The sequence below is a fragment of the Lutra lutra genome, chromosome 11, assembly GCF_902655055.1.
Source record: "Lutra lutra chromosome 11, mLutLut1.2, whole genome shotgun sequence".
Lineage (NCBI taxonomy): Eukaryota > Metazoa > Chordata > Mammalia > Carnivora > Mustelidae > Lutra > Lutra lutra.
The window spans coordinates 105591291-105616436 of NC_062288.1; the positions used below are offsets into that span (position 1 = coordinate 105591291).

Genomic DNA, 25146 nt, shown 5'->3' on the forward strand with positions numbered 1-25146 from the left:
CTGACCAGTTGCGGGGCGTCGGGGCCCCTCCCCAGCCCTGCACAGACTTGCCCCCTGCTACTGTCTCCTGTGGGATCGTTCGGCCTGTGCGGGAGGAGGGAAGTCTTGGCACCAGATCACTAGGAGCTGACGCAGCAGAATAGAAAGAACCTTGAACCTGGAGTCGACAGATGAGGCTTCAATACCGGGAGGCAGCCTGCAGCTGTGACGGGTGCTCCCCTCCCTCACCTCCTTCTCGTTCCGTTTTCCCCTTTTCCTCCTCCTCTTCCTCTCCTCCTCTCCCCTTCGCTGGCTTTATGGAGACGCGACTCACATACCGTGCAGTTCGTCTGTTTAAACTGCACAGGCCAGTGGTTTTCCGTGTACTCCCAGATTGTGCACCCATCCCCTCGTTCCATTTTCCAACAGTCCCTCACCCCCCAAATCCACTCTGTCATTCACTTAACACCCCAGACCCTGTCCACGCCTCTCTCTTTTCCTTCATCATCAGAGGTCGCTGAGCACCTGTCTGGACACTGAGGACACAGTAACAGATAAGGCACAAGCCCCTCTTTTCCTTACAAACACTTTTCTCGTGATTTTGTTTAGTACTCGTACTTGTGATCATAGGGACTAAAGTGTCCCCGTGACCTGGACGGGGAGACGTCACAGACATTTTGGACTGAGCAGCCCATCATCCAGCAGTGACTAGAGCGGCTCTGTAGCAGAACTTCTGTATCAGATCTCTCCTGTGGCAGGAGCTTCTGATACACCATAGACCACAGTGACACTTAAATTAATGATAGCATGTGTCCTCAAATGTTGGCCACTCCAGAAGGATCAATGCCTGTGAAAATTCCTGCCCTCAAGAATTTTACTGTGTCATTTAAGATGAATGTAAAAACTGATACCACGAATCTTTAAATTCTGCCTGAGTCTCGCTGTATCACTGACTCTAACCAGTCATCAGCAGGTGATTAAATGAGGTCCCTTTTATGTATCCATTTCTCCGTCCATTTACTCATTATTCCGTGATATCTCAGAGCATCTGATATTAAGATACTGGGAGTGTATCTTACATGTTGGCATGATTCACCGTGCCAAGCATGTAGGAATGCTCAGAAAATACATATTATTTGATATTTGAAATGCTAGTTTGGGCTGCCTTTAGCCACAAAAGGTTAGGATCCAGAGAAGGAATTTTTAGCTTTACTATTCCAAGTGCTATTTTTGTTGGGAAGTGTTTTGGTCCCTGTAATTAGCTTAGAAAGATCAATGAATATACTTGCTGTACTAATTTACACTTCAGAATTCAACATGATCGATGTCCTATTTTGTTTATTGCTCAAATAAGCAAAATCAGGATGGATTACGTGATTATTTTGAGATATGGTAAGTCCAGATGATTTCATTCTTCCTTAATCATTTTTTCTACCGATCCATCTCCTGGGGATGATTTATCACAGAACCTGCCTTGGGTTCTTTAAAATAAATGAATAAAGTTTTAAAAAGATAGAAAAGTTGGGGGGAGGGCATTAACCAACCACAAAATAAATGGAAACATACCTTTATGCATTCCCCCAACACACACACCCCTGAGAACGGCAGAATAGTCTAGTCCACGAAAGGAAATCACGTGATGGCCGTGACCTCCATGAAAGAGCACAGCTGGTGGTGCTCGGTGTGGGAAGAAGGAATCCGGGACACCTTTGATGGGAGCGCGGCCTCCACAAGGAAGCACCATCGGGGGCCGGGCAAGCGTTTCACAGATAAAACCTCCCTGGGGCTGCTTTTGCTTTGGTCTTGGAAGCTCTTTTACTTTGTTCCTTAAGTCAGTTGGAGATTTTCTTTCTCCTCCGACCAAAGAAGGAGATTCATCTTCAGACAAGAGCTGATCAACTCTGTGTCCTTGAACCAATCACTTACCCACTCAGGGCCTCAGTTTACCTAAGAAATGAAGGGTGTATTGATTTCCTGGGCTTGCAGTAACCACTTCCCACAAACCAAGTGACTTAGCACAACAGAAGTTCAGTCCCTCACCATTCCGGAGGCCAGAAATCCAAATTAAGGTGTCAACGGGGCCATGCTCCCTAGAAACCTGTAGGGAAAGATCCTTCCTCTCTTCTTCTGGCTTCTACAGGATCTTGCAACCTGGGCTTCTCCCAGTCTGTCTGTTCTGTGTTTTCTCCTCTCCTTATAAGAGATTAGGACTGGGTTGGGGCCCACCTGAATTGAGAATGGCCTTATTTTAACTCAGTTATGTCTGCAAAGAGCCTATTGGCAAATAAAGTCCTATTTCCAGGTCCTGGAGTTAGGAAAGCGGGGCAGATTGGAACCACGGTTGAGAAGAGGATGACTAACCAAGACTGGGCAGTAGTGGAGGGAAGGGTTGGTACCCAGCTGATGTCCACTACACATCGGCACCATGCTATTGATTCCACTTATTTGAATTTTGCCTATTTTTCTACCAATGTCTCCTCCCTGTCTTGGGATCCCAACTTCTTTTAGATGTTAGTGCTCCTTAATCCCCTCTGGTCTGTAACATTTCCTCCATCTTTCCTGGTTGGTCATGACCTTGATTTCAAGGATTATTGGTCAGCTGTTCTTTAAAGTGTGCCTCAGTTTGGGTTTATCTGGTGTTTTCTCATGGCTGAAGTGAGGTTATGCCTTTCAAGTGAAAATACCACATATATGACGCATTTTTCTAACTTTGTTCTGTGCTTATTGGTTGGGATTCCTCATGAGGAAGAGCTGCTGTATGTATTTGATTATTACGTATATCAGCGTAGACCTATGAATATGGATTTTATTCTCTGGGTTAATCTGGTACTATTATTGATGATTTTGTTGCTCAAATGTCTCTAGCTTTAGCCATGAGGATCTCCTTCAGGTTGGCTTTGCATTCTTTGAACTAGTCTCTGTCTTTTTTGAGTGTTTCCTCACTTTCTGGACCTATAAGTTGTTCCAGACCCATCCTGTATTTTCTGTTCCAGCCCAGATACCATTATATCTCCTAGGAGCCCTATTTACTTTTATTGGATGATGGTGCTTAGAGACCAAGATATGGGCAGTGGGTGTGCTCATTATTGCTCCGGTCGTTGGTTCTAGGCCTCTCTGTGAACACAGCAAGGACATACATGTATGCACACTGGCCCCTGGATACACATACATCTACATTTTGGATGTATGTGTATCTGCATTCGAAATCATGAGTTAGCACTGATACCTCTGATTCCAGGCCAACTTCACACAGTTGATTTTAGCCTTCCTCTTTTCCTTTTAATCTGTTTTTCTGACAGTAAGAAAACTGGCTCTCATTATCTCCCCTATATTTTTATATTTGCAGAGCAGTTGAATTCCAGCACACACAGAAAGTAGTTTCAGAACTGCTAGCCTATAATCCTCCGAAGTTTTTGTCTTTAGCTTTACGGTAACCGGTCACAATACTGTTTCCCAAAGCCGTTTAGGTCAATCCTTTCTTCCATGTAATTTTGTGTTTCATTGACAATAGGGTTTTGCTCTGTTGTGGTGTTGCTATTCCTTTTTGGGTTCCCCCACATACTGATTGTTTTTAATTGTTAGTTTTATTTTTGGAGCATGAAAAAAGTAAGTGAAACCCTACAATGCTCTAAGACTGGGCGTTATACCCAGAGAAGTGCTTCTCCTTCCTTATCCAGCTCCTCACGACCAGTCCCTCCTTCTTCCCAACCACCCCCTACACATCACTAACCTCTGGTTTCTAGTTTATGTTTCCTGTATTTCTTTTTTTCACCAAGGAGGATATGTGCATATTTTCTTATCCCCTTTCTTTTTTTTTTTTTTTAAGATTTTATTTATTTATTTGACAGAGAGAGATCACAAGTAGACAGAGAGGCAGGCAGAGAGAGAGAGAGAGAGGGAAGCAGGCTCCCTGCTGAGCAGAGAGCCCGATGTGGGCCTCGATCCCAGGACCCTGAGATCATGACCTGAGCCGAAGGCAGCGGCTTAACCCACTGAGCCACCCAGGCGCCCTCTTATCCCCTTTCTTATACGGTGGGTCACATACCATAGATAGTCTGCTGAGCTTTGCATACACCATCATGAAAAACACTCCGTATCAGTTTATGGAGGTCTTCATTCTTCTTACAGCTGTGCCATAGTCCCTTCTATGGATGTACCACGGTTCCTTCAGCCACACATTGTTGCCAGTGGTTTGTCATTACACAGCGGCAATGAATACGGCCTTCTGCGTGTGTACGTTTGTACTCTGGGAGGCACATCCTCCCAGAAGTCTCCTGGTTTAAGAGTTAAGTGTGCACTGTATGAGGTATTGCCCAGCCTCCCTCTGGAAGAATGGCACTAGTTTTCATGCCCACCAGCAAAGTATGAGGAGGCCTTTTTCCTCCCAGCCTCACCAGTACAGGGGGCCATACTTTTCTTTCTTTGGGGGAGGGGAGAAATTTCATAGGTGAAAAATGATAACTCATTGTAGTTTCAGTCTTGATTTCTATAATTTTGCTTTGTTTGGTCCTTTTTAATACATCTGAGGACCTTTTATATCCTTTTTGTGAATTGTCTGTTCATGTCTTTTTCTCATGTTTCTATTTTTTTCTGTTTTTATTTCTATTCTATTTTTCATATTTTGTTTCTATTCTATTTTTTTGTTGTTGTTTTTTTGTAACCTCAACATTTTAGGGTATTTCTTTAATGTATTATGGATGTTAGCTATTTGTCCATGATATATGATATGAATATTTTCTCCCAGTTTGTCAGTTATCTTTTGCTTGTGATGTTTTTGTTACGTGAAAAATTTAAAAATTTTTACATAGTCAATGTGTCACTCTTTAATTGCTTCTGGATTTTGAGTCCTCCTTAGAAAGCCTTTCCCTACCCACAGTTAAAGAGGAAATGGCCCACATCATGAAAATACTTTGAAACATTAAAAATGAACACATGGTAGGGTTTGTTAAAATTCATTCAAAACCAGGAAGGTTAAGACCCCTCCCTCACTCTTCTAACTGCCCAGTTGTCAGTCTTTCCAGCTGAGTTCTACTATCATTGCCATCTGTTACTTAGCACCTAATCACCCCATCTTCAGACTTCCCTGATCTCTTTACACTCAGGGACCCCATCTAAAATGACTCTGGGGTATTGTGTACTCTCTCACCTTTCCCAACACTTTTCACTCTGAAGTGTATTCTGTTTTGTTCTGGTGATTTTAGTAAGCAGTTACTTTGGAATTTTCTGCTGATTCAAGTGCAGAATCTGTACCAGCACTTTACCTGCCTTCCCTCTTGCCTCAACTCCTTTGTTCAAGCAGCTCCTAAAATTTAGCATCTTCTTTTTCCAAAGACCATTCAGCCACAGCCTCTTGGTTGATGAATAAGTGCATTCGTAGCTATGCCTTCTGCATAAGGCCTATCACAGCCAAGAGATAGGGTATGAACCTTACAGAGTCTGATCCATCCAGCAGAACACACATCATATGTCATGTGAAAGAAATATGAAAATGAATCTTTTCCATATGTTGTAGAAAATAGTAGTAGCTACAAAATATACTGAAATATTTTATACTTATAAAAGTGTTGGGTTTTTTTCAATTCTTTCATTATGACTTCTTCATTATCACATTTATTTAAGTATATAAGATGGATTTTGTTAGAATAGTGTTTTGCATGTCAATAAATTAAGAATGAAAAATCTAAATGGTGTTTGAAAGGGAAAAAACCTTTCTCTCAATCTTCCCCTCTCCCCTTCCCTTTCTTACTCTCTCCCTCCCTTCCTCATTCGCTCCTTCCCAACACAAACTGAAGTGTGGAATCTCTCCTCAGGCTGCGGGTTTGGGAAGGTCAGAATAACCTAGCATTATGCTTAGAAAAAAAACGATCCACTGGCAAAGCCCACGATGGAGATAGAAATCGTGGTGACTTGTTACTTTATAGCCATGCATTTCCATTTTTAATGTTGACTGGTGTGGATATTTTGATAATCGATCTACAGATGTCTCTGCACGTTGTCTCTTAAGAAACATTTACTATCTGGGTTAAGCAGTGATGGGCCTGTTTCAGCTTCATGTAAGTCATGTACATCTGAAGGAACCTAATGGAGGCCAAGACAGTATTTAATAACACAAGCTCTTGAAATTCACACAGTGGAAGAGGAGAGTAAGTTGGAGCTGGAGGATAAACACAAAGCATTCTTGTTTCCCACCATGTTGATTGATGGATTGATTGATTGATTATTTTTCTGTGTATTTGTTTTCTTTCAGGGACCCTCAAAGTCTGGACCCACCGGAAGTGAGCAATGCGAAACTTCAATATGCAGGCTGGGGTCCGAAAGGCCAGCAGCTGGTAAGCCAGTCAAGCTCGGGGACCAGGTTCAAACTTGACGAAGTTTACACATTAGAGGCTGAATCTGTCTCAGGACACTTGATGTCTGAGTTTGTAGGAGTCACGTTTTGGAAAAGGACACCAGAATATTTGCGTGTGTAACATGGCCATTTGTTAGAGAAGCTTCTTGAAATTGGGACAGTGTGCTGTGGTTCCCAGGTCTGATACCCTGAAATCCCAATACCCCAACTGTAGCTGTGTGGGGATCGCAGACTCACTGTGAGGTCAGGGGGATAAGCCTGCTCAAAGTGACTGTCAATAGGAATTAGCAGAATCGCGGTATCATTGGGAGTTTCTAGTCCTGAGTGTGGTCCTCACCCTCAGCTGTCAGGCTGCAGGCAGCGGCCCCCATGCTGAGTGAATGGGGGAGTAAGACTCTCTCCCAGCGTGTCCCAGCGCCAGCATCACGGACATCTTCTCCCGGGAGCTTGCAACGCCCCCTGCAGGAAGCCCCTGCCAGCTGCGGTCAGGTGACGCGACTGGGTCCCGCTCACCGAGCCCTCCTGCATCTTGATGCTGATTCCGTAAAGCTGCGTCTCAAAAAACTTTTCCTAAAATCACACAGAAAATGATTATTTTCAAAAGCTTGGGTGAGATGGCATTGGACAGTCCGTCTTCTGTCTTGGGAATTAAAATGGTCCTATTCTTCCCAGTGGTACGATTACAGTCCCTTGGTTGCGCGTTCCATCGCCTTGAAACGGTTTAACGAAACGGGAGGATGTGGGCCACAGAGCTGTCCTGGCTGTCACCACGGGCCCCCAGCAGCAGACACGTGGTCATCAGGATCCGGAAAGCTCGTCTGCCAATGGGAGTCAGCCAGTGAGGGGAGGCCGGGAGGCAGAGGACACTGATCCGCCCGTTAGAGCAAGGAGACCAAGCTCGCCTTTCCTCAGCGGCTCTACCCCCCACACAGGGGGACCCGAAGCTTCCAGCAGGGAGCCCAGGTGTTCGAGGCTGAGTCTCCAACAGCTGATTTTAAATCCCTCGGAAATCCTGACTGAAGGTGCTTCTGGGAAGCAGATCGTACCCCCGTTCATCCAGTCCTTCCATACAAGGGACAGGGTGCCTCCACAGAGGCCGTCCCTGCTCTCCATGATCCTTGGGTGGCCTCCTGGCCGCAGCCTCGCAGGCTGGCCTCAGAGACCATTGACTGTATGCTCATGTCACGCTTTCTAGGGGCTGGGGTGGGTCTGAGTGGTTACAGGGGCCCCACACTTGACCTCTTGAAGAGGAATTAGCTGCAAAGCCAAACTTGCATCAGCTTCTCCGAGACAGCCTCCCTGACTCCCCTCCCTGCACCCTTGGGCTCCGCTTCCGGGATTTCGTGTCCCCATGTGAGCTCCCATCCCTACAATGTCCTGGTGCCACCGACGTGTCTCACCTCCATTGGCCACCATCATCCAGGCATCTAGTCCTGGACGGGGCCTGTAGCAGATGTCTTGGACTTTGCAAGCCTGTGGGATCTTGGCCTCAACCACTCCACTTTGCTATGGTAGAAAGAAGCATTTGTAGGTCGTACTAAAGGAGATGGACATTGTTTTGTTCTGATAAAACTGTATTTGGGCCTGAAGGCAGGGGTTGCTGACCGGTGTTTTGGGGGACCATGTGCTCTCTTGGCTGTTCTCCACTGAGCAGAGCCTGAGCCCAGGGACCAGCACCCCCGTGACAGCTGCTCCTGGGGCTCAGATCCTCGGCAACGGAGACCTGCAACCCATGAGCAGTCCTAGCAAACACTGACAAATCCCTCATTGCCATTTTACCTCAAAAAGTAAATATTGCTCCCCAAAGGCAATCTGCTCTAATTATAATGAGTCAGACTGAAGTGAGTAATTCTCCTTTGGGTACAGAGAGCACAGCTGCAGTCAGGCTCACTAGCGAGGTTTCTGAACATCATCCCCTCCTCGTGGGGACGGATTTCAGCAACGCACTTGGCTTGGGGACCCCCTAAGAGAGGGAGATGGTGACCAGCACCAGGAGGAGGCCAATGGCACTTTCTCCCATGCCTCCCTGTGACCTCCAATTAGTGGCTGTTGGCTGCTCGGGTGACTTTGGTTGGACCTTTGGATGACATCATAGTTAATGAATCCTGCCTGACTGGCCTGTTGTCAGAGGAAAGGAGACGGCGGATGTGGGGAGGCCTCTATTGTGCGGGGAAAGTGTCTGGGATGGTGTTGGTCTGTGAGCTCCGTTGTTCGTGATGGATGACCGCGTGCTTTCCAGAATTCGATGTACCCACCGAGCCTGAAACCAGGAAAATGGATTTGGCTAGATTCAACGGGAATCAAGGAGAAATTGCCTGTACAGTGTTGAGGAAGTGCCTTCCCCAGCTTCCCCCACCCCATCTTTTTGTGGTCGGTGTCCATAGCCATTTGCCCTAAAAACACAAGTTTTCCCCAGACTGTGTCTCTCTTCGTCTGTCCCCTGCAGATGAATCTGTCTCTGGGAGCTCTGAGTTTCTTTCCCGGGTCTTTTCATGAAGCCCAGGCCCTATGTGTGTCTGTCTGTTGATGTAAAGGCTTCTGCCGGCTGATTGGACTACGATGGCGTGTCTGTCTGGAGGCAGCCTTTCGTCCTACGTGTCACCTGCGTGAGGACGTCTAGTAACCAGAGACGCCAGGGTGGCTGGGGGACCTGCTGGGCATCTCCGACACAGCCCTGGAGGTCCGGGCTCCGGGGCATGTCTCAGCACACGGCACGCAAGCCGAGGGGACTTAGCAGCACAGTGGCATGACACCATTTCCCTTTGGAGCCAGGGCCACGGGGACTTCTGCCAACATGACTGCATGGCGTCAGCCAGCATGAGGGACTCGCAGCGGACGTCTTTGCCGCTGTACTCAGGTGACCAGAGACAGGGAAACTGGGTTTCTTTCCGCTTGGCCTGCTACCACAATGGTGATAAATAAACGGCTTTGAAAGGGAGACTGAGAAAGCCTGCTGGGAGTTCTTCAGGGTAGGGACAGCTTTGACATGTGACCACCGAAGAGCAGGGAGAGTCGTTGGCTGGGGACCCTGCGAGAAGGGGGACGGGAAGTGTCCTTGGCGCGCAGGGGACAGGGTGGGGGTGACCATCGGCAGAAGGCGCGGGAGACGAAGCCGACTTACTCACGGTCTCCGGGGCAGCAAGGCAGCGGCGCGGACAACTGTGAGAGACTCCTGCGTCCCCCGGAGACGAAAGAATAAAATGGACCGTGTTTACCCGAAGGGGGGTTCCAGCTACGTGGTGTGAAAACTCGCCTTGCTTATGAGGCTTGTTAGGTCTCAGGATGTCTCTCCAGGGAGAGTCACGGGCGGAATGACTTTCCGAGGAGAGTCGAGGAATCCACGTAAGCGGCTCCTTCCTCGGTGGCTCAGTGACAGCTGTCCTGGCGAGGTCTCAGGCTGGCGGCCCAGACTCTTGAACATCCGCCTAGCCCCAGCAGCTCTCGGGGTGACAGACGTGACCAGCGGTTGCTGTGGCCAGTCAGCTGGAAGGCCAGTCCTCTGTGCGCGCCCGGTTTCAAGAGCCTTCGTTCACTCACTGGTTTGCTGTGTCAGGGAGAGGCCCTGAACCCTCGCCGTGCTCCAGAGCCTGGAGGGGCAGAGGAGCGGCATGCCCCCCCCCCCCCCCCGTGGACAAAGCGTCTACAGCCGTGCCCACCAGCTGTCAGGGCTGGCGACAACTTCATGCCACCCTGCCCTCCCCACCGCGACTCCGTCCCCTCGGCTCACACACTCCGGGTCTTGCCCACAGCAGGGCTGCGGGACACAGTCACTGCCCTGCATGGGCGCTGGCCTTGCTTCAGCCCAGACTCGTGGGCCGTCCAGTCTGGGGACAGCGATGTCCCCTCCACAAGTCCTGATGGGCTTCATCTCCTCTTTGCTCGTTCCCCGCTCGCTTGAGGCTCTCCCTGTCAGAGCCGTTCTGCCTCCCGCAGGAGTCCCCGCCAAGACCTTGAAGTCCTCCTCGAGGGGACTAACAGGGTCCCCGATTTCGCTGGATTCTCTCCAGCCCCACCCACCTTCAGGCTTTGTCCCGCGGCCCTCCCGCACTCAGACCTGTTCTCTGAGGTCCCTGCCGTGGGGACCTTCACAGGAGCCCTGGGCCGTCCCCACCTGCGTGGCTGGGTACGCGTCCTCCGGCCTACCAGGTCACAGCCACGGCTCTCAGTGAGTCTATCCTAAAGTAACTATGCTCTAAAAATTGGCTTCTTGTGAGTGCTTGGGCCTTGGTGTTACGTTCTGCCCACCTCACACCGTCTTACTGAAGGTTCTTTCTAACATATCAACAGCGAAAGAGACTGAGGCTCTCACTTCCCCCGTTCACTAGCCCTGACTCCCAGCAAATGCGTTATTCCTCCAGGAGTCAGTGGAGGGTCCAGAAGAATTCGAGCTGAAGGTTTTCGTGCTCACTCTGGGTCATTTCGTAGCATTCAGTTTTCTCCTGTAGAGAAAAAGTATTGATTTATTTATTTGAGAGAGAGATAGAGAGAGAGAGAGAGAGAGATCACAAGCAAAGGGGAGGAGCAGAAGAAGAGCCCAATGTGGGACCCAGTCCCAGGACCCTGGGATCATGACCCAAGCCAAAGGCAGACTCTTAACCGACTGAGCCCCCGAGGAAAAGAATACTTAGAGAAACCCCATTCGCCTTGTAAAAATTCATGCTACCAAAATTTCAGTAATTCAACATAAGGTACCAGATGAAGAGATTGTTCTCAAAACACCCAAATGCTCTGTGAGACGGAATAAAGAGCAGAGGGGACAGGCGTGAGGGTGTGCTTCCAGCACCTCTTAGGAGTGGGTGTCCGCAGAAACGCTGGCAGCCACAGGGAGGCTCACCTGCTCTCGGGGGGATAGCAAAGTGCAGAAGGGATGAGAAGGGACCACTCTCCCCACAGCCGCAAGCTATACCCCGGGAACGGGCAGGGGCAGCCAGGACACCGGCTTCTGTGCTGGGAGCAAGATGACGGGAGCCCAGGAACAACCCAGCTTTGAACCCAGGAGCCCTTATCTGAACCCCCACGGTCGCATTTCAACCATCCGTTCCGTCTCAGAATCTAGAGGTCCTGATTTAGAGCCTTAGGAGGGGAGGAAAGTCTGTTTAGTTTGTTCTGCTTTTTAAGGGCTGTTAAAAACAAAACCTTTAGGATCAAATGGGCCACATTCAGATCTTGATTCTAGCACTTACCAAAGGTATGGTCTTAATATACTTAATCTCGCCAAGCTTTGCTTTCCTCGTCTGTAAAGGCAGGTTAATATCGTGTATCCTTGAAGGGTCACTGCATGGATTAAGTTAATTTATTCAAAGTACATGCTGTAGAAAGTAGGATAAAGAAAGCATTTGGGAAACGAGGGCTCTGTTGTTGTTACTAGAATTATTACTCGGCTTAACCAAAATGTAGAGAGTAAGAAAAAAATAAGGATATCATCCAATGGCTGTTTGGTGTGTGTCTAATGGTGAGTTAGGCTACACGTGCTGAAGCCAGGAGAGGAAGCCCGGGAGGGTTGGACATCCAGTGGGATCAGTCTCTTCCTTGGTTCTTCTCCAGCAACTAGGGGCTCAAGGATGCTGTTCAGAAAACCTGCCACCCATCACTGTTCCTCCAAGCCTATATAGCTCCTTTAAGCAGGTCTGCATGTGTCTGTCTCCTTAGAAAAGGCCATTAGCAGGTGATAGCAATTGTCCTCCGATGTCACCCCAGAAATTATCCCTCAAACAGAACAGACTATGTTCTTTATTAAAGAGCTAGGCATTAGATCCCCAGAACTTAGTCCTCTTCCAAGGGCAAGTCTCTATCCTCGAGGCCACCGTCTCTCCTTCCTCTCACCCCCAGGCCCTGGTAACCACCATCCTACTCTTGGTGTCCATGAGTTCAGACTTTTTAGATTCCACAGGAAATGAGATCATACAGGATTTGTCTTTCTCTGTCTGACTTAGGAAATGGTAATTTTGTGACGAGGGAGGAGGTAATATTTCAAGACACTCTCCAATCACCTTAAACTTATACAATGTTAGGTGCCAATTATATCTCAGTGATGCTGAGGGAAAACCTGCAGTCCTCCTGTTTCCCCATCCCAGCCCCTCCTTGCACCAGCTGGCCTGTCCCGGGACCTCAAGCTGGACAGGGCTTCTCCCACCTTCTCTACCAGACACCTGAGCAGAAATGGATGAACTGTTTCCCAAAGGCATTATTGCTCACCCAGTTCCAAGTCACCAAGGGGGCAAGCAGCGTTTTTTAGTGACGTTGACAAGTCCAACAAGGAGAGAAAGATTGATCTTTCCAGCAAGAGGAAATTATTTAATGAAATGTCGTAGACATGGGGAGGACCAGACTGAAGTGACATCCCATTAATAACTTATGAAAGCCTCTAATCAGTTTGGGTTAATTTGGTATTCATTGTAAAAACATTCATCATGGGCACTGAAGTCCATGACAGTAGCCAAGAAATTAATATCACCGGGATGGAAATTGCCTTATGTATCCTCAAATAATGGATGGAGTGGTTCAGTGAGTGATTTACTAGCTCACTGGGGGTACCCTTCACGTTTAACGCAATATGCTAGCTCTTCATGTCCCCATGGCACTCAGCCACTTAATGTGTCCTCAAATATGTATGTGAGTTTTTGTCACTTAGTCTGAGTGGGGGGGCAGCGTGACAGAGCTGCCTGATGGTCACAGCTGAGGAGTGAGTTGGAATTAGGATGCAGCAGGTGGGACTTTTTCCTTCCACCAAAGGGCTCTCTGAGGACATGGGGATTTCCAAACACATAAGCAACTCATAACTCTGGGATTTTGGAGGAAGTGAGGGAAACAATGTAAATAGTAAACTGGAGTTTAAAAACTCGTTGTCCTGCCATGCGAGTACAGGGGAGGGGCACGGGAGAAAATCCATTCTTAAAACAATACAGAACTACGTAGTAAGACTCACCGAGACACGCCCACATGTTAGCACAGAAGTCCTTCTACAGAGAGTCCAAAAGCGGTACACACAACACACTCAGAACACTGCTGTCTAGAAATGATAGTTTGTGAAGGCCATCAGTATCCTAAGTGTTTATAGGAGAGTGATTTAGCAAAGCATGGCCATTGACAGGATGAGCTGTTATTAAAAAATGGTAGATAGACTGTATGTGACCATGGGAAATGTAGCATCTATTAATTAGTGTTAGGATTAAAAATAAGGTGTTTGGTATATGTTTTGCATGTGGAAAAGATAATTATTTTGGTCTGGCCGAACTGGGCCCATTTTTACCCACTTCTCAAAGTTTCCTGGATACTGAAAATGTTCCTGGAACATTATATATATTCGTTTAAAATGGGGAAAAGAGAAAAGTCATTGTATGATCTGAGCTGTGGGAATCCTGGCGGACACACACTCAGTGGGTCTGTATGCAGCCTCACGCAGGCTGGAGCGCAGCCCGTTCTGGGGGTGCCGTCGTGAGGAAGCCAGTCCCCGGTGGTGACAGTGCCCATGATTCCGTTGGTTACAAAGCTCTATGCAAATGTGTCCTTTCTCCTGTCTCTCCAGCAAACCCTTAAGACAGTATTTTCCAGCCAAGGCAGTTAAGAAGAAGGGGGAAAACCAGGCCTGACCTCATTATGCATGTCTGTCTGGAGCATAAACTTAGTTTCCTCCCTCATCAGAGCTCCCGAATGCAATTGCACTGGAAACAGTGTATCCATCTTAGGAAGAATCTAATTTAGAAGGTGCCCGCATCAACCTTGGGACCATGAAGTCAGAGAATATCAGGATAATCCATCAAATAGAATTTAAAAGCAGGATAAGAATGGTCTATGAAGGAAGAGTGCATTTACTGTTGGCTTCCTTAAATCATTTAAGCAGGCAGTGATGCATTAAAATGACCTTTTCTGACCCACGATGGGGGCGCCCAGGGTGGAGGCCACAGTCCTATCCGCAGCTCCAGGCAGACGTCCCCCATTACACGGAGAGCAGGTTCTGGCCATGTGAGGATTTTTCCAGGTGCCTAGGAGGAGCTCTGAGCCATTTATGCTGCTAAGTGTTGTTCTTTGTGTCCATGATGGGCTTTTTAGACCGTCTTGTGAACGTCTCCCATTCGAGCGGAGGGAATACCTCTTTATCACGAGTCCTAAAATGTGTCGCAATCAGAAAATGTCAAGGGAATGGTTCCACATCCTTGTCTCCATAGAATAACCATGATTTCTTCTTCCTCTAAACTGCTATAACTTCATCCATGCCAGGGACCCTAGCAGACCAACACGGGTCTCTTGATTTTCTTATTCAACTCTTTCAGTTTTGGATAATTATCTCCCAGATCCCATGTAAGCTGCTCAAGGACAAAGGACCTTTTCTACTGCATTTTGATCACCAACAGCCCATTGCTCTGTATCTTGCAGAATACAGGTTTTCAACAAATACTTGTTAAATGAATGATATCCAGGAGGGAAAGTAAAATTAAATGTCAGATTTACAGGCATAAGATCCCAAATTCTTAGAAATTGGAAAAAGCCAGTGTCATACGCTAAAACTTTTAAGATTTAACAACTTGTCTGATGTTTAATCGGCTCAACAGATTATGAGACACTATGGAAAGACTTTGGGGTTTTGGGGTCAGACTTTTCTTTTTTTTCCCCTTAAACAGTTTGTTATACTATTAATCATCTCCAAACAAAGACGTGAGTCTTCACTATTAAAATTTATCAAGAACAGGCAGGCTGACCTAAACCTTCTGACCAAAGAGTTGGAACTTTGGCTTTCCACAGGAATTTCAGAGACTAAAACCACATCTGTGCTTACCCCAGCAAGACACCTAAGGTGATTTTGTCCTGTTTAACATCAGACTTGCTGATGAGCCTTCCCCACTTACCCTCTAGTGAGCGCGTCTGGACTGGGAGACAACACGAGATACTTAGCGCCCAGCACCAGCAATGTTTAGCTCACTCGAAACTGGATGCTTTGGAGAGATTTTTTATCAACACCAAAGCCAATTACTTGCAAATGATTCCTTCTGCCTTTGAAACAGACTTCACGGGACTCCTTCTTTATAGCATGTTGTTAACCTTTATTAATTATTGCAAACCAATTACAAATATGAGAAAGGCGTAATACTTCACCTTTTAAGGAAACTTTACCGACACGCTGTCTTTCCATTCTGCCCTGGCTGTGTTCATAGCCTGTGAGGTTTTCTGTTACCTGTCTGACTCCTGGGGAGCGTGCGTCGACTTTAAATTTACCTTAAAAAAAAAAAAATAATAATTTCGATGTAAACTTAAACTGCATTCTAAAAAGAACAATATTACAAGGGAGCACAGATAGCCAATGAGTCAATTAAAAACACAAGCAACAAAACAAACAAAACAAAACAAACAAAAACAAAAAACAGATCCCGGGCGTCTGGGTGTCTCGGTCAGTCAAGCATCTGACTCTTGATTCAACTCCGGTCATCATCTCAGGGTCGCCAGAGCGAGCTCCGTGCTGGGCGTGGAGCCTACTTGAGGTTCTCCCTCGCCCTCTGCCCCCCCCAAACATATCCATTTTATTTATTTTGGACTGTGTTTGTTTTTATGTATAACGAGGTTAAAGCCTAGTTCAGCTACTTCCACTTACAAAGAACACATAGCAAATTAGTGCATTGACCTTTCTGTTCGTTCTTGAGTTGGGAAACCTGACCGTTTATCTGAATGGTTCTAGTTTTTACTATGGTGGCTTCAGTGGCCATTAACGGCTGGAACTGTGCTTTCATTTCCTCAGTTGGGCCTGAGTTAATGAGTGTAAATTGTGCAGGGGGATGAGCCGGGTCCCGGCCAGCACTTTTCTGTGGCCTTGCCGCTGAGCTTTGTGCGGGCGGAGCAGGGCTCCGCGGGGTCTGTTCCCACGAGCGACAGGCCTGCGGTGCACCCCGCCCTCCACAGCTGCACAGGGCTCTGCTTGGCTGTCACCTGGCCTCACCTGGTTTCTGCCAAAACTTCTGTGCATCCTGTGGCCGTACCTGCTACTCAGCCAGAGACACCCCGGTCTCTTCTGTTGCCCAGATCTGAAGGACACACTTGACTCCCCCACCCTCTCTTCCCTGTCTTGATCTGGCAACAGCCTGTGAGTTCTGCGGTCCTGGCTGAAAGCCGTCCTTGCCCCTCCGTTCCCACCGTCACCTCCGCCCTGGTTTCCTGTAACAGCTCTGCCTGCCGGTCTCCTCCTGGAATCCACTCCCGTTCTAGAATGCCCTCCTGTCTGCAACGGAGTGACCATGCCAGCTTTCCCATGAGAGCCGTTCACTATTGCGTGGCCCTTAAGGAGGAGGCCCCAGCCCTAAGCCCTTCTTGGGTGAGTCCCCTGCTGTCACCTCCCTCCCCCGCACCCCATGTGCCCAGGCTGAGGACAGTTGCAGTGAACTGCATCCAGTCCCTGGAACTCGACCTGCTGCCGTCAGTGGGACATGCTCCTAATCCCCAGCTCAGCCGGACTCCCCTGCCGCCGAAACCACATTGCCTTCCCCATCTCGCCTCACTCCTGCGTTTTCCCATGTCGTCCGCCTACAGCCGAGACTGGGCTGGAGACCCTCTGCTTCCTCTCCTCCCCGTGCTGTCCTCAGTGTCACCCCGGGCAGTGACGTCCTGTTGCCTTGTCTTCCCCCCGAGGACCGCAGGCTCCTTCAGAACAAGCTCCCACCTGTCCCGGGTTTACAGCCCTGACATCCTGTGGGCTGCGGGCCTGTCAGATGCTGAATGAGGAGCTGGGTTCAGGCGTATTATTTACCAAGGAGCAAGTCAATCCCCTTTCCCAATCGCAGCATTAACCCCAGTCTCATTCGTCCTGCTTTGTCGGTTTCCACCCTCCGGTAGAAGTTTGCTGACCTTCCATCCTGGGCCATAACCCGTGGCAGACTCCCCTTCACTCCGGACCCTCTCGGCCTCTGTAATCACCCGTGGCATTGCCTCCACGCCCAGGCTCAGCCGAATTCCAGTCAACTCCCAGATTTTCAAAGAAATTATAGTAGCATAAACACATATTTATGTCATTAAGCTTACTTTCTCCATAGCCATAGGCACTCTTGTATTTTTTAAGTTAACTGAGAAGTGTGAATATTTAAAGGAACTTGGATGACTGAAATGTCCCCTCAAGTCACAGATTCCTGTAAATCGGATCACCCCAGGACAAGGTTCATTGTGGCTCAGTGAATTCTGTCTTTTAAATTTCCTGTGTTCTGCTTTATAAGATTAGCTGACTCCAAACTTTTCCTCCCAGAAAGTACAGATTAATAAAAAAATAAACTAATGGGTCAGTGGGAAAGCAGAAAACCTGTTGTAGACTGAAGTCACCGGCTGCAGCCTCGCTGCGGCCCTTCCCATTAGCTCCTAGCAGCACGGGTCATCGCCCCGTGTTCCTGATGAACTGTGTCTGGCTGAAAATGGGTGTCAGAACCCAGCCCGCCATGCAGCCGGGGCTGCCTTTCACCTGCGTCAGCCTAACCGTGGTTTCCCAGTGAAGTGACCGTTGTCAGTCGTTTCTTCCAATAACTCTGAAGTTTATTGGCTAAGAGCTCAACAGCCTGTAGACATTTAGTGGAACAGAAGGGCTTTGGTGTAGATGCTGGTTAGGAGGAACCGTTCTCAGCTGCGCTACAGTAACTCTGTAAGGACCCACATGTGGGCGTCACGCCCAGAGGTTCCCGTGTGTTGAGACCTGGTGGGGCTCAGACGTCAGGCTGTGGGAGACAGTCTGACAGACAGTGCCTGTCACGTGCAGCCAGATGTGAGTGCCAGGGGCCCAGATGCAGGCAGGAGGGGACTGGGTGGGCTCGTATATAAACTGGGAAGCCTCACAGCCACGTTCCAACTTCATGGTGAAACCAAGAATCAGTGAGATCATTGAGGCTGCATCTTGAACCCCCAGGCCTGTAACAAAGGTGTGTGTTTACCTGGACATTGCCAACCAATAGGACATTTCCAGCAACACTGTCCCTTCCAAGAGGCAGCCGGACCCCATCAGACTGGGCGGTCGCTAACTGCCTCGCGGTTTGCCATGCTCCTGGTCCCTCGGTGCAGTGCAAAGTTGACATCAAGACGTCCCCAAACTGGTTTTTCTTTCCCTTCTCACTGTGAGCAGGGGTCCTTGTCCATATGGATGTAGATGTTCCACACAGTAACCACTTTCTGTGTGACGGTCTCCAATCAAACCTACAAGCAGTAACGTACACTAGAAGGACAGTCTGAAAGAACAGAGGCACTGGGCTGGCGGCAGCGGGCTGTCCCCGTGCGGTTGCATCAGCTGGGACATAGGACAGAAGGACACAGCAGCCCCCTCCTTAGGGCTTCCAACAGGCCAGGCGAGGTGTTTCGCGTATAGGGCGTTTCTGTTCACCGTATCGCCGTTCAGCAGTGAGAAAATGGAAGTTCAGAAGATGTGCGTTATTTTGTGCCCAAGATCACAGATGAGTGATGGTATCAGAACTGAAACCCAAGTCTTGGTGTCCCTGCTTCTGTTTTGTGCTGAGCTGTCTGGGCTCCCAGAAGAACTTTTTGTGCAATATCTAGAAACCGACGGTCTCCTGACACGGCCTCTGATGTAATTACCTGACGCCCTTGCCTCGTCCCTACGAGCATCCTGAAAGGAAATGAAAAATTGACCCACCTCTGATATTTCCATCCAATCTCTGCAGGTCCCGTAAGCGAGCCGTCAGCACCCCAGGGCAGACAGCAAACCCCAAATGGGATAAGATATTCCTCCCATTAGAGAGCAGATCCTTAGTTGGCTGAGACATAACTCAGGTTGGAGTAGTGTGCAGAGCTCTTTGGAGTGGGACAACAGAGGAAACCGTGTGTGTCCCCTTCCCCGGGGGGTGACGGCATTTGATTTTACCTTTATACATGTACATTTCTGTTTCAGATGCATTTTTGTAGGTTAATGAAATACTTTTTTGGGAATACACATGAAATACAGGGACGCCTGGGGGGCTCAGTCTGTTAAGTGTCTACCTTCATCTCGGGTCCTGATCTCAAGGTCCTGGGATCAAGTCCCACATCGGCTTCTCTGCTCAGGGGGGCGTCTGCTTCTCCATCTCCCTCTGCCGCTCCCCCTGCTTGTGCTCTCTCTGTGTCAAATAAAATCCTTTAAAAAAAAAGAACACACATGAAGTACAAACATAACATAATAAAATAAAAGAAAGAAAAGAGTGAAGTAAACATTTGTACCTTCCACTCGGCATGACGCGTGGCACGTGAGCAGGCTGCGTGGCGCTGGGGCCCCCCTTTCTGGCCCCCACCCCCACCAGACGAACCAGGACTGAATCTTCTTCATGCTTCCCTGCTGCTTTATTGGCGGGTCTCTGAATAGCGTATCGCTTGGGTTTTGCCTCCAAGAAAATGTTGCCACATGTTGTTTATCGTGTTGCTGGAGTTTTGCGCCCAACACTGTTTTCCTCGGTGTGGATGTTGATACCTGGGCCCTGGCTGAGTCTTTCTCCTCCTACAAACGTATCCTCATGCCTTTCCCTGGTCTCCTGTCCGTGCACGCGCTGCTTACTTCCAGTTAGTTTCTAAGTTTATTTACAGCGTGGCTGTGGACATTGCCTCCTCTGTGCATTTGCCAGCGTCTCTCTGGGCTTTTACCGGCGTGTGTGTGGTTCCCGGCGAGGTTATATCCTCCATAAGTCATGCCACACGTGTCACCTCTTCAGTAAGACACCGGTCTGTGTCTCTCACCTGTTTTTCTTTGGGCTTGTTTGTGCCTTTCTTACTGATGTGCACAATTTCTTTACATATTTTGAATTCCAGTTATCTGTCCATTTTATTATTGCCTATATTTTCTCTCATTTTATAACCTGTCTTTCACCTCTGCTTCGACAGGCTCTGGCAGGAAAAGATGGCGATTTCAAGGAAATCAAATTCTTTCCTTCATGGCTTGCGTTTCTCATGTCTTTTTTAAAATGTTCTTTCCCACCCTGAGGACGTAAAGATAGTCTCCTACCGTGTGTCCTAACATGTCTATAGTTTCATCTTCACAGTCACATCTTTGGTTTTGGGATATGATAGGAGAAACATACTTACAGTTGTTGTCCCCTAGGAATGACCGATTGTCCCAGGACGACTTGTTGAGACATGTGCCCTTCCTTACTGACCCTTCAGGACGCCGCTGCCATTTATGAACTTTGTGGGGGTGGGGGGGCTTGCTGTCAGACCCTCTGCTCCAGCTGACCTTACACCTATCGCGGAGCCGAAGCGGCCCCCCACCATGACACCTTTACGGCAGGCAAGACGTTGAGTGGGCTGCACAGTGCGTAGTCATACGACTTCTATACTGCATGTGCCTTGGTGCGCCCAGTCCCCTGAGCATGTTCTGGGGAAATGTCCTGGCTGTCTTTGGCACTTTGTGTGCAAGAGTGTGTGTGTGTGTGTGTGTGTGTGTGTGTGTGTGTGCGCGCGTACATGTGCACAAAACACACACACAGAATTTAAAATAATAATTCAGTTCTTTTAAAAAACACTTTTGGAGAGGGGCGTCTGGGGGGCTCCGTCAGTTGAGTGTCTGACTCCTGATTTCAGCTCAGGTCTTGATCTCGGGGTCATGAGATCAAGCCCCGTGTCAGGCTCTGTGCTCAGCAGGGAGTCTGCTTGGAATTCTCTCTCTCTCTCTCAAAATAAAATTAAAGAAATGTTTAAAAAAAAAAAAACACTTTTGGACGATTAGTTGGGATTACATTAAGTTTCTACCCCAGCTGAGAGAGAATTTCTAAACTTGAGCTACTGAATTTTCCCATACATGGTATAGCAACCAATTTTTTTACTTTTTCAAAAAAATGAAAATGTCTCTTACTAAAATTTTATAATTTTCTCCATAAATTGTTTCCACACATCTCACTTAAATGTATTCCTAGGTATTGGATATTTTTGGACCTGTTTTATGTTTTGTTTTTTCAGATGTGACTTTGCTAATTTATGTTTGCTGGCGAATAGACCCACAGTTTCACTTTTCATATTGATTCTGTGTCTAACAGCCTTGCTAACCTCCTTTAATTCCAATAATTTATCTATGGTTTCTTTTTTTTTTATTTTCAGCATAACATAATATTCATTGTTTTTGTACCACACCCAGTGCTCCATGCAGTCCGTGCCCTCTCTAATACCCACCACCTGGTTCCTCCAACCTCCCACCCCTGCCCCTTCAAAACCCTCAGGTTGTTTTTCAGAGTCCATAGTCTCTCATGGTTCACCTCCCCTTCCAATTTCCCCCAACTCCCTTCTCCTCTCCAACTCCCCTTGTCCTCCATGCTATTTGTTATGCTCCACAAATAAGTGAAACCATATGATAATTGACTCTCTCTGCTTGACTTACTTCACTCAGCATAATCTCTTCCAGTCCCGTCCATGTTGCTACAAAAGTTGGGGATTCATCCTTTCTGATGGAGGCATCATCCTCCATAGTGTATATGGACCACATCTTCCTTATCCATTTGTCCGTTGAAGGACATCTTGGTTCTTTCCACAGTTTGGCGACCGTGGCCATTGCTGCTATGAACATTGGGGTACAGATGGCCCTTCTTTTCACTACATCTGTGTCTTTGGGGTAAATACCCAGTTGTGCAATAGCTTCTTTCGGATTATGGATTTAGACAATCGTATCCCCTCCAAATGATCACCAATTCCAGTGTTCCTCTTTTGTCCTGTGCAGGGCTCCTGTTCCCCATCGTACGTCCTGTGCTCTCTGGGACTGCCAGTGTCAGTGGGCTAAGAGGTAACCACGGGGACCCAATCGGCATCTCGTGTCTGTTAATACACAAGACGCTTCTAAGGTTCCCTGTTTAGCGGGATGTGGCTGCAGGCTGTTTGGTGGACTGGCTCAGCCGGCTCGAGGAAGGTCACTTCTATTTCCGGATTGCGCGGAGGTTTCCTTTGCTCCTTTGTCTTTGCTCCTACTGTTGCGTTTTATGTTCTCATTTTCTCAACCAGAATGGATTTTGAACTCAGTGTGTTTTCTGCTTCACCTGAAATGATCGTGTGGTTTCGTCCTCTTGTCCACCAATGGGAATGTTGTACTGATCACCAGTAAACCAGCCTGAGGTCACCAGGATTAGTCCCACCAGTGATGATGTATTTTCTTCTCTACATGTATATTTTGCTGCACTTTTAAGATGACTGTTCTGTAGGATTTTTGCATCTGTGTTCATGAATAAAATTGGTCCACTGAACATGGTAAATCACCTTGGTGAACTTGACTTAGATGACTTGACTGAAGTGGTGCTTCCTCAAGGGCCAACACAAAACTTGGTACGAACTCCTCTAACTTCAGAGCCGAATGTAATTTATCACGAACACCAACAAACTGACACAACCAGCTAACCACACGCAGTAATGTCGGTTTTCGGGGCTGGAGTTGTAACAAAACCGTGCGTGTGGTGGTTGAGACCGGGCTATGGCACAGCCTCACCCGAGCATGGCCTTCACTTTTCATGCCTGTGTCTCCATCTTGTGACTGCATTTCTGTGATTTTTCTTTCTTTGACCTGCTGAGAAACCATTTTTGGACTAACACAGCCCTGAGACTGCCACGTCGCTTGGCAGGAATGTAGCATTTCTTTACATTATCAAACTCGCCCGTGTTCTCTCCTCACTGGCCCACAGCAGTCGGAGTGGTAGCACGTGGCAGCAGTGTGCCCGTGAACACAAACCCAGGGACTAGACATGATGATGGTTCTTGCCTTCTAGGCCTTCAGGTGGTTGAGAAGATTTCATAGTAAATGATGAAGATTTGTGTCAAAATGAACACAGTAAACTTAAAAGTCCTTTAAAAGAGGTTTTGTCCTCAGACTCCTTGCTTATGGCCACTCAGTTTAAGAAACATGCATCTGGAATTTTCTTCTTCTGAGAAGGAACCCTCCATGAGCTTTGTCGAGCTGCCTTTTAACAAACATTAGCCTTAGGAACAGTTGACTGTCCTTATGGACAACAAGTCCATCCGTAGAACCACAGTGAGTGGTAAGAAGCATTCTGGAAAAGTCGCTCCTGCCTGGGGGTTCATCCAGGACTCACCTATAGATGTCAACCTCCTTCCATGGACTCATGATGACTCTTTTCATCACGACCTGAAGGTAACACGGATGGTGTCCATGATCCCACAGGGACTTCACGACACTGGCGCTCTGAGTGCCCATGGGGAGCCGTCTCAGCCCATGGGAAGTGGGGAAGTGGCCCTACCAGCCGGGCTTTCTTAGGGTCCCATGTGACAAGCAATTTGGAAGTGTTTGGGGTGAGCCTGACACTATCCTGAGTCCGTGTCTCTCCACATCACCAGGGCAGAGCCCCCTCGGTGTAGACCCAAGGCAACACGCGTTCAGCGGAAGGTCTGGAACGTGGTTTTAGGGGTTACATGAGCCCCCCTCAAAGGGATGGTCGAGGTGGTTAGTAAGGAGAGCGGTCTGTATTCAGTTCTCGTCAAGCTCTGCTGTACAGACGAGGGCCCGTCTTCGATAGCTCCTAGTTCTTGCTGATCTCCCTTCCTAACAGAGAGTACGCGCCTTGGGTCTGGAGCTTTCTGTTGTCCTGGATGAAATTAGCAATAATGTTGGCTTTTTTTATGTTTATTTTGTGTTCCCCTCGTCTTCACTGCTAAGAATACGGGTTCCGTGTACACTAGAGATACAGAATTTCCTTTATAAATACAACTTGTTTACGTACAGAGGAAATTGATTGGAAAAAATAAATTAGAGTAGCAGTGATGCCCCTGCATGGTCCAGTCCCGTCAAGGTGCTTGGTGGTTGGCCAGCCTCTGGGAAGCATTCCTGCAGTGGGAGGAACCCAGGGTTACCAGCCTGAGCTGAACTGAAACCCAGCCCCACACCTCATAGGGTCGTATGATGCCCGCGACCCCCCTCAGCCTCCATGTCCACATTCGTAAACAGGGGAGAAAGACCTTGAAGGGGTGTTGTGAAGGTCACAGAAACAGCTCGTGGGCAAGCTCACCCGGTGTGTAAGTGTCCGTTCCCTTCCTTGGCCACTGATGTGGAAGGAGAAATCTAATGGTGTCTTGAATCGGGGCCAAAGCTCGAATAAATTTTGCTCAAACAGTGAGAAAATTACAAGACGTAAAAGCATAGACCTTGGAGCCAGATGACCCTATTAGCTTTTCTTGACCTTGAACCTCCAGAGTCAGTTTCCTCACCCACAAATCAAGAATGATGAAGCTTCCTATTTTGCGTGATTATTGGGAGAATCTGTAGCATTTATTAAATCACACAGCGGCAATCCCATCACAGACACCATCGGCACTCAGCAAACGACAGCGTTTTGTTACAGTCCGTGTTTGTGGCGTCCCTTGCCTGTGTGATATCCCCTGTCCTCCCAGGTCCCAACTTCAGGTGCACAAAACTCTGTTGTTTGGGAGGAAATCATCTCATAAATGTAGGCAGGGGTGGTCAAGAGGCACCAAAATGTGTGGGGTCGTTCTCTAGGGCTTTGAGAACTTGGGTTTTCCAATCCTAATTTATGATTCTGGAGTAGCAGCTGAGTCTTTAAAGGTTCAGGGGTTGGGGGGGGCAGGGAAGCACAGCTACTCACCATCCTTTTCTCCTTGCCATAGTTTTATTAAGAATTGTCATCTCTGCTCTTCATTTTTCTCCTGAGTTACGTTCTACCTCTCAGGGGTCTTTGAGGAAGGGTGTCCTGAGCATCCCCAAAAGGAGGTTTCAGAAGCAAAAGCCTCCAGATTTAACATGCATCATGGTAACACTGGTCCCTCCCAGCCGCCACAGCGTGCTGGTTCCCAGGAAGGCAGCAGGGACCCCCGCCCTGACGCTGTCCCATTAAGCCTCCCCCAAGTCCCATGTGCGGAACACCAAGTCATATTGTGCTGCT

At 48.0% G+C, this 25146-nt stretch overlaps 1 protein-coding gene across 1 annotated transcript in view; it reads left to right on the top strand.

Moving 5' to 3' along the window:
• DPP6 (dipeptidyl peptidase like 6) overlaps positions 1-25146 on the top strand; it is a 650194-nt gene that overhangs the window by 495687 nt on the left and 129361 nt on the right. Inside the window, 1 exon segment of the mRNA XM_047695453.1 lies at positions 6227-6308. Coding sequence (XP_047551409.1) covers positions 6227-6308 — 82 coding nt within the window.